The following is a 12,899-nucleotide window of genomic DNA, read 5'->3' on the forward strand; positions in this document are numbered from 1 at the left end:
GCAATTCCTGTTCAACCCCCGAACTCTCGGGTTCCTGTGAAATGCCTACGTCCCCCGTGCCGCCAGGATCACACACACCCAGCCTCTGGCGCTTCCTCTTCACGGCTCACCCGTGCGGTACTTCAAAAGCTGAAAAATTAAACTTCACCAACCTTAACGAAGGCTCGGGGAAGCCCACCCCGCCGCACCCCGCAGGCACCCCATACCGGCACGCACGGGGCGCGTCCCAACCGCCACCAACCGCCACCAACCGCCCCGCCCCTCCGCCGGGCACAGCCCCTGCCCTGCCCGCCCCGCAACGCGGCCGCCCGGCCGCGCGCTCCCGCCCCGCCCCCTCCGCGGGGTCACGCCTCCTTGTTTATCCCGAGACCCCGCCCCGCTGGCGCTTCCTTCCTCCCGGCGTCTGCTGGAGGTGGCCGTGACGTCAGGGGTTCTGGCCGCGCCTCGCGGGCGGCGGGGGCGAGGCGAAGCGGTGTCGGGCCGGGCGGGGCGGGGCGGGGGGAGGAGGAGGAGGGGAAGTGGACGGGCGCGAGGCGGAGGGGGGCGCCCCCAAGATGGCGGACCAGATCCCGCTGCACCCGGTGCTGCGCAGCACCCAGCGGAGAGCGGCCTATTACACCAGCGCCGCCACGGCGCAGAGGCACAACAGGTACGGGCAGGGGCGGCGCGGCGGCTTCTCCCCACCCCCCCGCATCTCCAGCGGCGGGCGGGGCGGCGTGTGCCCCTCGCCCAGCCCCGTTGCCCTGTGGGTCTCCGGGACCGCCTGCCCGGTCCGTGGGGAGGGCGGGAAGGGGTGACGGCCCCCCTGTAGGCCGAGAAGGGGGGTGTCGGCAGCCCCTGGCCCTCCCAAGCCTCCGCGATCCTGGCCGCCGCCCTCGGCCCCCGTGGGGGAGGACGTCCCGCTCTTCCCTTCGCCCGGCGGCGGGGCACGGGGCTGGGACAGGCTGTGGTGGCGGCGGGTGGTGCTGCAGGGCCCCGCGGGAGGATGCGCGGGGCGCCCTCGGCCCTGCCGCTCCCGGCGCCGGCCCCGCGCCCACAGGTGCGGCCTTCGCTCCCCCGGCCCCGCGGGGCGCCGCCTGCAACTCCGGGCAACTCGGGTCCCTTGCCAGTAGTTCACTGACGAGCGGGATGCCCACGGTGGGCGGCTTATTTGGGCGTCGCTAGTAAATACGCTGTGAGGTAGTTGCTGTGTATTAGCACGGAAAACGTTCTTGAATGTAAGAATTAAAATAACTCCAAATTTCTTGAAATGTACTATATTGGGGCTTCAGCAATTTGAAGAAGTCAGTTTAAAGGTCTGCCATCAAATTAAGCTTTCAGCCAAAAATTGAATGTTTCTTTGCTTCCCATTATTCTGAATAATTTCTAGGTATACGATTGTTGTGAGCAAGGAGCAACTTTGCTCCATAATTTTGGTATGTCCATTGGACAGCACTCTTACAGTGGAAGATATGATTATAACTAGTTGTTTGAGGGTTTTTTCTCTTCTCTTGGATTTTGTAGAACACTGGTTGTGGACACAAGGACTGGAGGGAGCAGCTGTAGGATCTGAAGTAAATGGACTTTCTAAAAACAATAGTTGGTGCTGTTGTTCTAATTCAAATACAGTGGTAAATCTGTTTCATCATGAATAAAATGTATTTACTTCTTTGTTTGAATGGAATAACAGAACAGGTAGTTTAAAACTGTGCAAAACAGGTTAAGCTTAAATTATGTTGTCTTGATTCTTAAACTAGCTAAAAGTATTTTTTATGAACGTTCACAAGCTTGTAGGACAGTCTGCCATAGTAGTGGTTTTCCCCATCTCCCTGATACTTGAAGGTCTGACAATTTGTAGTAGGTTTGTCCTCTGTTTTGAGGTAGGGCAGTGTTATCATCATCCCTGTTCCTCAGAGAATTGAAGCAGGGGAAGCTCGCTTTGGAATCTGTAAGCTTCTCAATAGGTGTTGTGCTTTGGAAGAAAAAGGGAAAGGGGAGGATTATGTGGGCAAAAACTTAGTCCAGACCATGAAAGGTATCAGGTGGTTCTATTGTAGGTTACCCAGGAGTGTTTTGGTGATTTGAAAAGTGCTATAGATATGATGGGTTGAGTTCATAAATCAGGTAGCTACACAGGTTTACTGAAGGTATGTTTGCAGGCAGTAATTACAGTTATTTATACAAACTGTTTAAACCTGGCTTTATAAGCAGATTTGGCAAGCTGTAAGATCTAGCAAGGAGCTACTGATTCATTATGGATCTGTTTCTTCCCCTCTGTCTTGTTTGATCAACATCACCCTCCAAAGGTCGTGGATTAAATTCCTTCTAGTTTAGATTACATCTTTCAGAGTTACGGTTTTCATAATCTGTGTGTTTCTTAAGTGCAGGTGATATGTATTTAATTTACTGATCCTCCAGACAAATTATTATCTATGATTTTCATTACTTTTGTTCAACTACTTGTAGGTTTATCAAACCTTTAAAAGTTGACAGGCACGTTTATTATGTTCCTTTATTTTGATCACTTGATTAAATAAATTGCTCTTTTGAGCTCTGAGAATTAGAATACGTATACCAACCTCTTCACTCACTTTAATTCTTTATATTTTTCTTAAGGTGAGTTGAGTAGGTTGGTCATTCTCCTTCAAGAATACCATGCCCTGGATTTGTGAGAGCACCTGTTGTATACTTTGGAAGGTGTCCTGTGGACCTGTAACAAAAGCATGGGAATGCTTGTGCAGATTCTGCCACAGGTGTCTTGTGTAAAGTCAACGAGGAAATACGGCAGTGCAGATAGCCAAATTACAACTCGTAAGTCTTATGACTCTAAGCTTGTAATTGAACTACAGCTCCTATGTCTTTATGAATGATTCATCCTGCTTTTCTAATCTTTATCTTCAGCACAGACTTTGAAGATCCTTGCATTCCTGTGGAAACTGCAGCAAAGGTCCTGATGTTGCAGATACTTATAAGAGTGTTGAAGTGAAGTCACTGAGGTCTCTGATATGCAGAAAGTTATCACATCCATATATACATGCGGATTTTGCCTAAAAGGGTATAATTCATATTTATGAAGATGTTTAGAAACAAACACCGATTAAAATATAATAGAGTTGGTATCTCAGATTTAATCCAGTACTGTGGTTTCTGGGCCCTCAAGAGTCTTGACTTGCTGTGACTTATTTCTTCAGTGAAGAATTTACAGTCTTTTGACAGTCTTATACACAGATCCTTAACTTCAGTGTGGTAGTGTTTTTAACTCAAATTGATTGCCCTGCTACTGTGCAACATCAGTTAATACAACTCATCAGTTGCTAACCTTTAGTGGCCTCAAAGCTAATTTGTAGGATGACTTCTTTTGCTTGAGCTAAGCAGTCTATAGAAGTCTTTGCCAGTGTTGCTGTAGTTTGCTTTGCAGTGAGGGCAAAGACTTTCTCATTCAGTGTTTGTCCTTAATGTGCTTTGTGCTTTTGAGATTATTTTGACAGACTGATAGCATGGTATTTTAAAGCTGGAATATGTTTTTCCCACACACCTAAAGAAACTTTGATGATACACACCTGAGATTGTACACTTCTGTATAAAATTGTAGCCAGTTAAGAACCATGAAATGTCCTGGGATGTACTTCATATATGAACATGACAAGATTAATGTATTTTATATATTCACTTTGTATATGTTAAGGCCTGTTTAAAAAAACAATTAAAAATATATATTAAATGTTACCTATGATTCAATGAACACATGCATCCTGTTCTGCTTTTATTTCTGATGTTTAAGGACAACTTACAACCTTTGCAGTAGAAATTCAGTTTTTATATCTTCTGCCATCTTCCCCTACCTCAGATGGACAGAGAACTGTTTGTGTGCTACTGTTAGAAACTAGGGAAATCTATCTTGAAGTAAAAGGTTGTTCATTGTCAAATTATTAAAAACCCTTGGTATTGTTTAATATACTCAACTTGAATAGTTGTAGAAAGCTTGGGGAAAAAGAGGTGATTGATTCAGCACTTGTTTCAGCACTTTGTCCTTCAGCACGAAGGATCTGTTATCTGTTACAAGAAAAATAGCTGCTGCTTTTTGTTTACATTGTGAAGGGAAAAGAGGACCAGAGAAACATCCAGGACCACCTTAAATGTGCAGTGAGACTTAACACGCTTGTTCTTGTATGTTAGACTTGTATTTGTCATCATCAGCCCCAGAGTAATCAACTGCTGAACACCGGAAGGAAGTTAACTGTGCTGTGCCTGTGTTGACATGCGAGGTCGATGGAAGGAAAACAAGAAGCCTGGTGGAATTTTGAGGCTGATAAGGAGTTAAACAGTAGTCAACCCTCACTTATCCGTAAGCAAAATACCTGCTTTGTTCAGGTGTCCTGTACTTGCTGCTGCCAGCGTATGCTTGTATTTGGCCTAATAGGGCTAAGGTGTGAGGTGTTGGGAGTCCTGAGCTAGTACCAAAAGATCAGGTCTTACTAGCTGTGTCCAGTATTACATACATTCAGTTGCACTCCAGGTATTCACAAGGTGATGTCATGAAAAACACTCACTCACTGGAAGGAATCCTCCTGCATGATTATTCATAGTATAGGTCACAGTAGTGTACTTACGAATGACCGTGCTAGATATATTAGGTGGTTGCAGTCGGCCAAGTTGTGGAACAGATCAACTGCTGTTGCTTGTCTCTGCGGTTTGCTCACTGATAGAACAACTCTGTTTTAAGGCAAGCGGCTATACTGTTATTTCTGAATTCTCATTCTTTTATGTCGTTAGTGAAAAAGAAAATCACACGAGAAGGAAAAAGGAACAAAATAATAGGATGGTGTGTCCTTTGTCCAGGTAAAGGCAGGATACTTGTTGCGTAAACAACTGGTGGATTGTAGCTTATTTCATGTGAAGTATGTGTAATAGAAAAAAAAAAATCTGTTCCAGGCAAAATGGAATGGAAGTCTGCAGAACTCAGTTAGCTGAGAATTCACATGCTTCCCTGATACTTACAAATGTCAAACACATTTTCATATTACATAGGAAGTAAGATGATTTAATGTAGTATTACTGTTGTAATGCTTTTCATTTAAATGAAAGCTGTTCCCAGCGATCTTGCTGTCCTGGTTATGATTTCTCAAGGTGTTTGGCGAGGTTTCACAGCGAACCACCAAAAATAGAGACATCCAAATGTCGACAGATAATACTAGATGCATGTACAGTAATTCTGTGATTTCTTTAATTTCTGACGTTGTCTGAAGTGAGCTGTGTTAAAATACTTTGATACCTGGTGCCCACTTTCAGTTGTTTGTTAGAAGTGTGTGTTCTAGTTCTGAACTACAGTGTGATTTTTTTCATAGCTCAGATGTTATTCTTCATATTCCAGTGGCAAATTATATGCCAGGTTTTTGATATTTTAAGTGTAATAATTAAGAATAAAAACTTCCCCAAATAACTCAGAATGTTATTTGTTGGGACTGTGTAACAATCAGAGCTAATAGGACCTAACATTTCTTGTAGAATGGTGTTTACAGAAAGCTCATAACTTATTTTGCTATAACTGTGGGTCTGGAAAGCCTTGCAAAATGTCCATAGTTGTTCAAAAAACCAAACATTGGTATGTATCAGTAGAGTTTACCTGATGCATGGGTTGTATGCAGTGATACTTGGTATTTCTTGCAGTTTTTCTAAAATGTTGCTGGTTCCTATGAATCTCTTTCCCTGGGTACTTCTGAATCTCTAGAACAAAAGTTCTTACAATATTTTGGCAGAGTTTTACAGGTTTCATTTTAATCTGCTCCTCTGCCCCACACACCTGTTAATTGAATGGCTCTCTGTATTTTTGTCCTGAAAATGAGTTTGAAAATGACGGATGAATCTGAAGGATTGACAATATTGACATTAATTTGAATTTTAATATCGATTCTGTGATACAGCATTCTGAAGATGGAACTGAATTTACTTTTGAACATTTATGTTTTAAAACTGCTGTTGCAAAGTGACATAACTTCTTCAAACATCTGTTGTTTGACCAGAATCAATGAATTGTTTAGTCCAGGAACATAAACTGGAAATGTTTATGTTACTTTTTTGTAGAAATAGTGTCGTTAATGCTATTTATCCTACTACTCAGGGTATGGTCACAGAAACTCCTAAAAGTTAAGCAACTGTAGGAGTGTACAGGAGTGGGTACTGCTTGTTAATTTTCTGCATGCGTACTGGTACACTTGCACTTGCTCATGGAGAAAGCTAATAACATCATCCTGGTTCCTGTGATGCTTTGTTTAAATCGGAGTCCCTGTCTTGTATGTGTGTCACAGAAGAAAAAAAATACAGAACTGGCAACTAAGTGGACACACCATTACAGATTAGTCTAACCCACTTCTCTGTAGGACAGAAATTTCCTTTGCTGGAGGTAGCAACTCAAAATGAGATGTATTGGTGGTTACTGTGATACCAAAAATTACAAATGTTACAGGTTCAGCTGATACTTGCTAGAAGTGTCATGAACTCTGAACAACCAGAAGTGGTATTCCTGTTAAGTGTTTTGCGTTACAACTACTAATATATAAATGTTGACGTGTATTGGAAATGAGAACACATTAAAATACACAGCTGTATGTTATGCTGACATATTCAAATGTTCATTCAAATACACCTCTATTGTTTTAGCATAAGGAGGAAAGGATCAAATGCGGTGCAAAGAAATCTCTGTAGAATTGTAGTTAGGAGAATTGTCTGTACTGTTACGCCATTCTTACAAAGTAGATCAATCGTGTATGTCCTTTTGTTCTTTTCACAGGAGAACTATTGCCCCCCTGTTTTTTTACTGACTTCACCTAAATTTCAAAGTGTTTGTCTCTTTTGCAAAGCAAAACTTGTTTTCTTTTCATTAAAGAAAAATAAAAAATTGATGTCACTGTCTTGCAGGACATACTGTCCTTTGTCATTAGCCTTTCCTGAATTGTGGTTTTGGACAGAGATTCACCGTTGTTGTTTGGAACTATGTTACTGAGTAATTATTAGGCTGAATTTTTTAGGGTTGTTTGCGTGGCACCTTTGTACTTGGGATGTTGTCTTTGTATAACAGTGCTTTGGTCTATGTTTCCAAGACTCTCTCAAGTTATGAAGTACCACTAGTTTTTAGAAAAAGAAGTTAGCAGGGAATTTCTTTTTTAACTTTCTTCTCAATGTATGTTCTATGCCCGTTGTTCACATACTCACATTCCTGGATTGCGTGTTGGTTTCTTTGCTGAAGACTTTATTCATAGGTTGATACTGCTTGTTGGGACTGGCACCTGATTTAGGATATGTGTAGATTCTGAGATTTTTGCTTGGGACAAAGTAGTTTGATATATAACTGTTGAAAAATGGCCTTGCCATATGTTAAGGTTTTCAGAGCTTTTATGTAGTGTGTGTTGTCGTTGTTATTTTAGTTTCTGTCACTTTTGATTCCAGAGCAATCTTTGATTTAATGATGCAGGTAACCGTATTACAAGCATACAGAGCTGCTCACAATAGCAACTGTAAAATATTTTTATCTACAATGACACTTTCATTAGTGTCATACCTGAGAAGTAGTCTGTAATATTTTGTCTGCAGACATAAATTTTGATGACATAGGAACTTTAAGTGATTTTAGTAATTAATTTCAGTTCTTTGACTTGACATTACTTAGAACTCTGTATTTGGAAAAAGTTGTCCTTACGTGTTTTTCTGCACTAGTAATACTCTTTCACACCAAGATAGGTTTATAGACAGTCATAATCTTCAGGATAATTACTCCAAGAAAAATCATGCTAATCTGAAGCATTTTAATCATTAGGCAAAAAAAGTTTGAGAACTTCAAATTGCTATTGCAGATAATGCTATCTTTTGCGTGTGCAGTAGAATAAACTTTGTAAACGTATTTCTAAGGTTGTTCGTGTTTAAGCTATTATTTTTGCCCTATATTTGCATGCCTTCCTGGTTTGTATCTGTAGTATCTAAATACAGTGATTTGTGTTGCTTGGACAGGCATTTGGATTGCTAAGAACAGGGAGAGAAAACAACTGATTGGGCTACAATGTCAATAACGATACTCAGTGACAGTAATAAAATGGTCCTGTTGTGATCGATGACGTACCCTACTAATTAAAAATAGGGTGCTGGTGAATGTAGATGATGTTTCCTCAGGTCCTGTTGTGTATTTAGGTATTTCTGGTACCTATTTGTTAAATACAGAGACTCACTCATCTTGTCATGGGTTGAAAAAGATCATATATTAGGATATGTGTAGCACTTTGTAAGGTAAGCAAAGGGGAATAAGGAAGGGTGCCTTTTTTCATGAAAGCTTCATTATGCAGATCTTCTGAATTTGGTTCATCTGTATACAGCTCTGGTAAAAAAAGTGTGAGCTAGGAGAGAGAATGCAAATAGCATTCAGAATATTTGCTTTATGCAAGTGTCTGGGGGAACCTGTAGTTTTAGTATCTGTGACTTAAGCAATTTTTGATAAGCTACTGATGAAAGGGAGCTGCCTCGGTAATAACTATGTAGACTGCTTTTAGACCTTTATCTCAACAGATGTGAGGGTTTTTCCCTTAGTTCTGCATGGCAGAAGATGCCAGCTTTTTTTTTAAATTGTAGTAGTTGATCAAAAATGCTGCCTTGTGTTTTTCCAGAATATCTCTCTGCATCATTTGTAAAAGGCTGGGCACAACTTGATTTGTTTGGTCTTATTGCAGTAAATATTATTCATCTCAGTGACACCCTCAGTAATAAACTTGCCTGCATACAGTAGAAGTACTTTTTCCTTCTGTCTATTTTGTTGTCCAGTGGATAAACATGCAGTATGATGGGAGTGTTGTAATAGGTTTTTAAAGATCCTGTTATGCAAGGACACAAAAGCAAAGTTAACTATTGAAACTGGATATAAATGTTCAGCTCTACAAATCTTCAGCTTCCTTAAAAGCTGTCCAACTGTGTTTTTTTTTCTTTGTTATAACTGTTGGAATACTGTGGTTAGTGTCGTCTTCCATGTAGAGATCTCTGACACACCTGTCCCTGATAATGCATATATTTGTAATAGGATTATTTTGTGTGTGTGTGTATGTATTTTTTTAGGCCAGGACTTGGATTCAGAGACTTCCCAAGTAATACTGATGAGGGGTGCACTTGCATTAGAGGCACAACTAAAGCTAAAGAGGGACAAATAGTGGCAAGCTCTAATCAATTCTGAAAACTTTGGAAATAGCTTTTCTGTGTTTTGGAGGAAGAGGTTAAAGGAAATTCTTTAAATTTCATGCACTTACCTGTAGAAGACTTTTCCATTTTCCACTTCTGTTGTAATCTAGGAACAACATGATTGCTCTGTAGTTTAACTGAATTTACTGCTGTGTAAAGCATAGAGGTGTTTGAAATGAGAAGGGAAAAAGTAACTTCCAATCTTTAGAAATGCAGAAGAATATTTAAAAATTTTGTAATCTGATTTTTCACAGGTAGCTTCTAGCAAAGCAGTCTGTTTTATGGAGACACTGGATATTTGAATAAGAGGAGCAGTTATATGAAAATACATTGTATACTTATAAGCATGGTTATGGATGAACATACGTTTCTTAATAAAATTTTTCCTGCTGCTGTGCAGAGTTTCCTGGGATTTTTTTCTTTGTCACAGAACAGGATCTGAACAGTTACGTCAGCGATACAGGCAGCCTACAGCAGTTGCTGCTTTGGTGGTTTGTACTTTAAGAAACAATTCTTGCTCTTTGTATAAATATGCCTGTCCCTTTCTTCATTATTCCTCCTACTGCATCTCTACAAAGTCTCCTTCTTTATTCTCAGACTGGGAAGGTGTTCACCTAGGTTAACCCTTGGAGGAATTACTGGAGGTAGAGCAGGATACGGCTGAGATAGATTGTGCCACTTACTCCCTCAGTCTTTCCTCTGCCCATGACCAGAAGCAGAGGGAGTCCTGTAGCTGGCAGCAGCCAATGAGCCAAATTGCCAGTGCTTGGTGGGATGGGACATGGTCATAGTGGCAAGTGGTGGTAGCTCGGCTGCCAGTAACTGGTCTTTCTCAGCTTTTCTACTCAGATGCTCAGCTAGAACTTTTTGCGCTGCTGCCTCTCTTCCATGCTACTCTGCATCCCACAGCCATCTCCTATATCTAATTCCTCTGTAGACTCGTGGCCACACATTCCTCTTCCCTCCCTCAACTAGGTTTGAGAAATACTGCTTTAAGACATCAGCTTTGTTTTTCCTTCGTGTGAATTATGGTATATAGCACAAGTGATAGGCATCAAGGAAGTAGTATTTATGCAGTATCTGACACAGTGCTTCTATCCTACCTGTGCCTTTTAAGCAGGTAGATAGAAAAATCCATCATAGATACTGCTGCTGTATTTGCCAAGTGAGTAAAACCAGAAAAACGTGCAGTCATTATTGCACTGCCCCTTGCACCTTCCTGCTGCACCCTTGAACATTGCTTTTTTAGAACAATGGAAAGCTGGCAGAAAATAGAGAGATAATAATGGATCTAAATAGGTAGCCAGATTAGATTTACATGAATTAAAATGGTTTTGATTGCCAGTTATGGCACCCATGGAACTCTGCAGTTGCATCTACTCTGGCAAACAGCCATCAAAATGGAATGATGTAGGTACAGATGACTTGAGGCATCATTTTCACAGCAGATGTTTATAACAGTTTCATTTAAAAGTATTTACATGGTTTCCTTTCACTTAAATCTGTTAAATGATATTCCTAATAGTAGTCAGATTTTGTTGAAAGTTGTTTAATATTAATGTTCCTTTTTCCTTAGGAAACCATATTTTTGTCAAGATAGTTGTCTTCATACCTGATTTAGTAGCACTCGTGCTGAGAGTTTTGATGTCTTCACTCTGGCTTCTTTATTCATGTTGCTTTCAGTGCTTCCCTATTTTAATAGAAGTTTCTAGCATTATACTTAATTGATTTGTCACTCAAGGAAAATCAGCACTTCAAGCAATTAAGTGCAGAAAAATACTAGGTAACAAAGACACAAAGATTTTTGTCCTCATCCTAGTTATGAAAAATCCATTATTCATTATCTTACTGTTTTTAAATACTGAAGTACAATTTTCCAACACAATAGCAAAATTGCTTTTGAAACAGAATAAATTGCTTGCCAGTTCAGAGGCTGTATTTTGAAGTCAGGATTACTAAACTTGATGGTGCTTATGCTCATTATCTTCATTACTTGGTGAAGCTCCATATTTAAAAGTGCAAACCCAGATACTGATTGTGAAAAAAATATTTGTTTATAATATAATGGCAAAAAAACCTTAAAGAAATTATTAGGACATCAATGTACTCTGCAAATATTACCACCTTTACAAGAGTAGATTTAAATATTATGCATGTCTGAATGTTTCTCAACCAAGTCTGTCTCCCATAATTCTCTTTCATTAGCATGTTCCTTCAAGAGAGACTTTAACCATGTTTGCTGTGTTACCTTTGTATATAAAGGATATTGTTTTCTGAATCACACACTTGTTAACTTTGTACAGAAGTAAAAGGGATCTGTTACTTTGCATTATCTTGCTGTATACTCCAGTACAGCTAGTAGATTGTGATTTCACTGGATGTGAAATCACTGGATGGTGTTACAAATATGCTAATAATTGTTTGGGTGTCTAAAAGCAAAACACAATGCAACAGAAAGCTCTATATTAAAACTGTGGTAATGTAATTTGCAAATCTAACCAGGAAAGATTATAAAAGCATTGACTGTGAATCTGTTTAAACACAGGCTTGTCTTGCTGCAGGTCTTAGCATGAAGTAATGTCTTAAGTTTTTTCTAAGCAGTGGTTTTATTGTCTAATGTTAAAATTAGTCTAATCTGAGACTAATCCATATAATTTAGTATAATATACATTAACGTGTATATATATATACAACTGCTCTGTTTTGTGAGAATTTTTTGTATAGTGTTTTTTCTTAATGACCATTGATAGTAATGGAAATGGAAAACATATTGCTAGATTGCCATATTAAACTAAACATCAGATGCAGCTTTGTGCAAACAACATTGTGAAGATCAAGTTTTTCATGTTTGTTTTAAAGGTTTTTTTTTTTTGAAGTGGGCACTGGTGGTAATAATTTTGAAAGCATTTTCCCATGCTGTATTTTCATATAACTAACTTTCTGGGAACTTGTAACTTTTAACAAATTTACGCAGTTTTTTAGTTTGAAGCTTTTGTTGTGTTTTCTGCAGTGTGGTTGTGCTTTTGCATCATTTGAAACAGATGACGATTTTTCTTCACAAGGTCTAACATGCTTAAGGTTCCAATACTCATTTGACTTGCAGCCAGGGAGGTAGAGGGTGTGTGTTTATTATTATTCCTAGTTATGCGTTATTTTCTAATCTGGTCTGAACACCTTGTTAAGATCCCTTAATGATGTCCCATACCAAGTGATTCAAAGGAGGTGCAGAAATCAGGGCATCACCTGCTATCCAAAAGAGGAGGAGTCTAGCTAATGACTGGTTAACCAATAGTGGGTTGGTGGTTTTTTTTCTCTCCTTCCTTATTAGATCTTCCTTCTTAACTGTGTTGATACCAATTTATTACATAGCCAGTGTAAAGTATGTGGTGTACCTTTTCAATAGAAATCTAATACTACAATACAATCCTTCCCTCCTCCCCTCTCTTTCCTGGCATCCAAAAAGGTTAATAACTGCTTTAATATATTCCTGTATACAACAGGGCACAACATAGACGATCTAGGGGAAAAGGAAATGGTTTCAGATTTTTGTATTAAATATACAGTAAGTTGAGAAAATGCAAATTCAGTGACGATGCTTTTTCATACTTAGTCCTGGTGTTCGTAATGTTACCTCCTTTTTGAAATACTGGGTTTGTCTACCAAGATTTTGGACTGAATACTGCTCAGGGTACTGTTCTGTGTCAGCAGAA

General features: G+C 39.9%; 1 protein-coding gene across 3 annotated transcripts in view; it reads left to right on the forward strand.

Annotated features, from left to right (window-relative positions):
• The first annotated feature begins 541 nt into the window (after positions 1–541).
• ATP9B (ATPase phospholipid transporting 9B (putative)) overlaps positions 542–12,899 on the forward strand; it is a 174,500-nt gene continuing 162,142 nt past the window's right edge. For all 3 annotated transcript variants that reach the window (XM_076330651.1, XM_076330652.1, XM_076330653.1), the window contains exon 1: positions 542–649. In XM_076330651.1, the coding sequence (XP_076186766.1) occupies positions 555–649 (95 nt within the window). In that variant the 5' untranslated portion in view covers positions 542–554. The remainder of the gene's footprint in view (positions 650–12,899) is intronic.

This window comes from Aptenodytes patagonicus, chromosome 2 (genome assembly GCF_965638725.1).
Source record: "Aptenodytes patagonicus chromosome 2, bAptPat1.pri.cur, whole genome shotgun sequence".
NCBI lineage: Eukaryota > Metazoa > Chordata > Aves > Sphenisciformes > Spheniscidae > Aptenodytes > Aptenodytes patagonicus.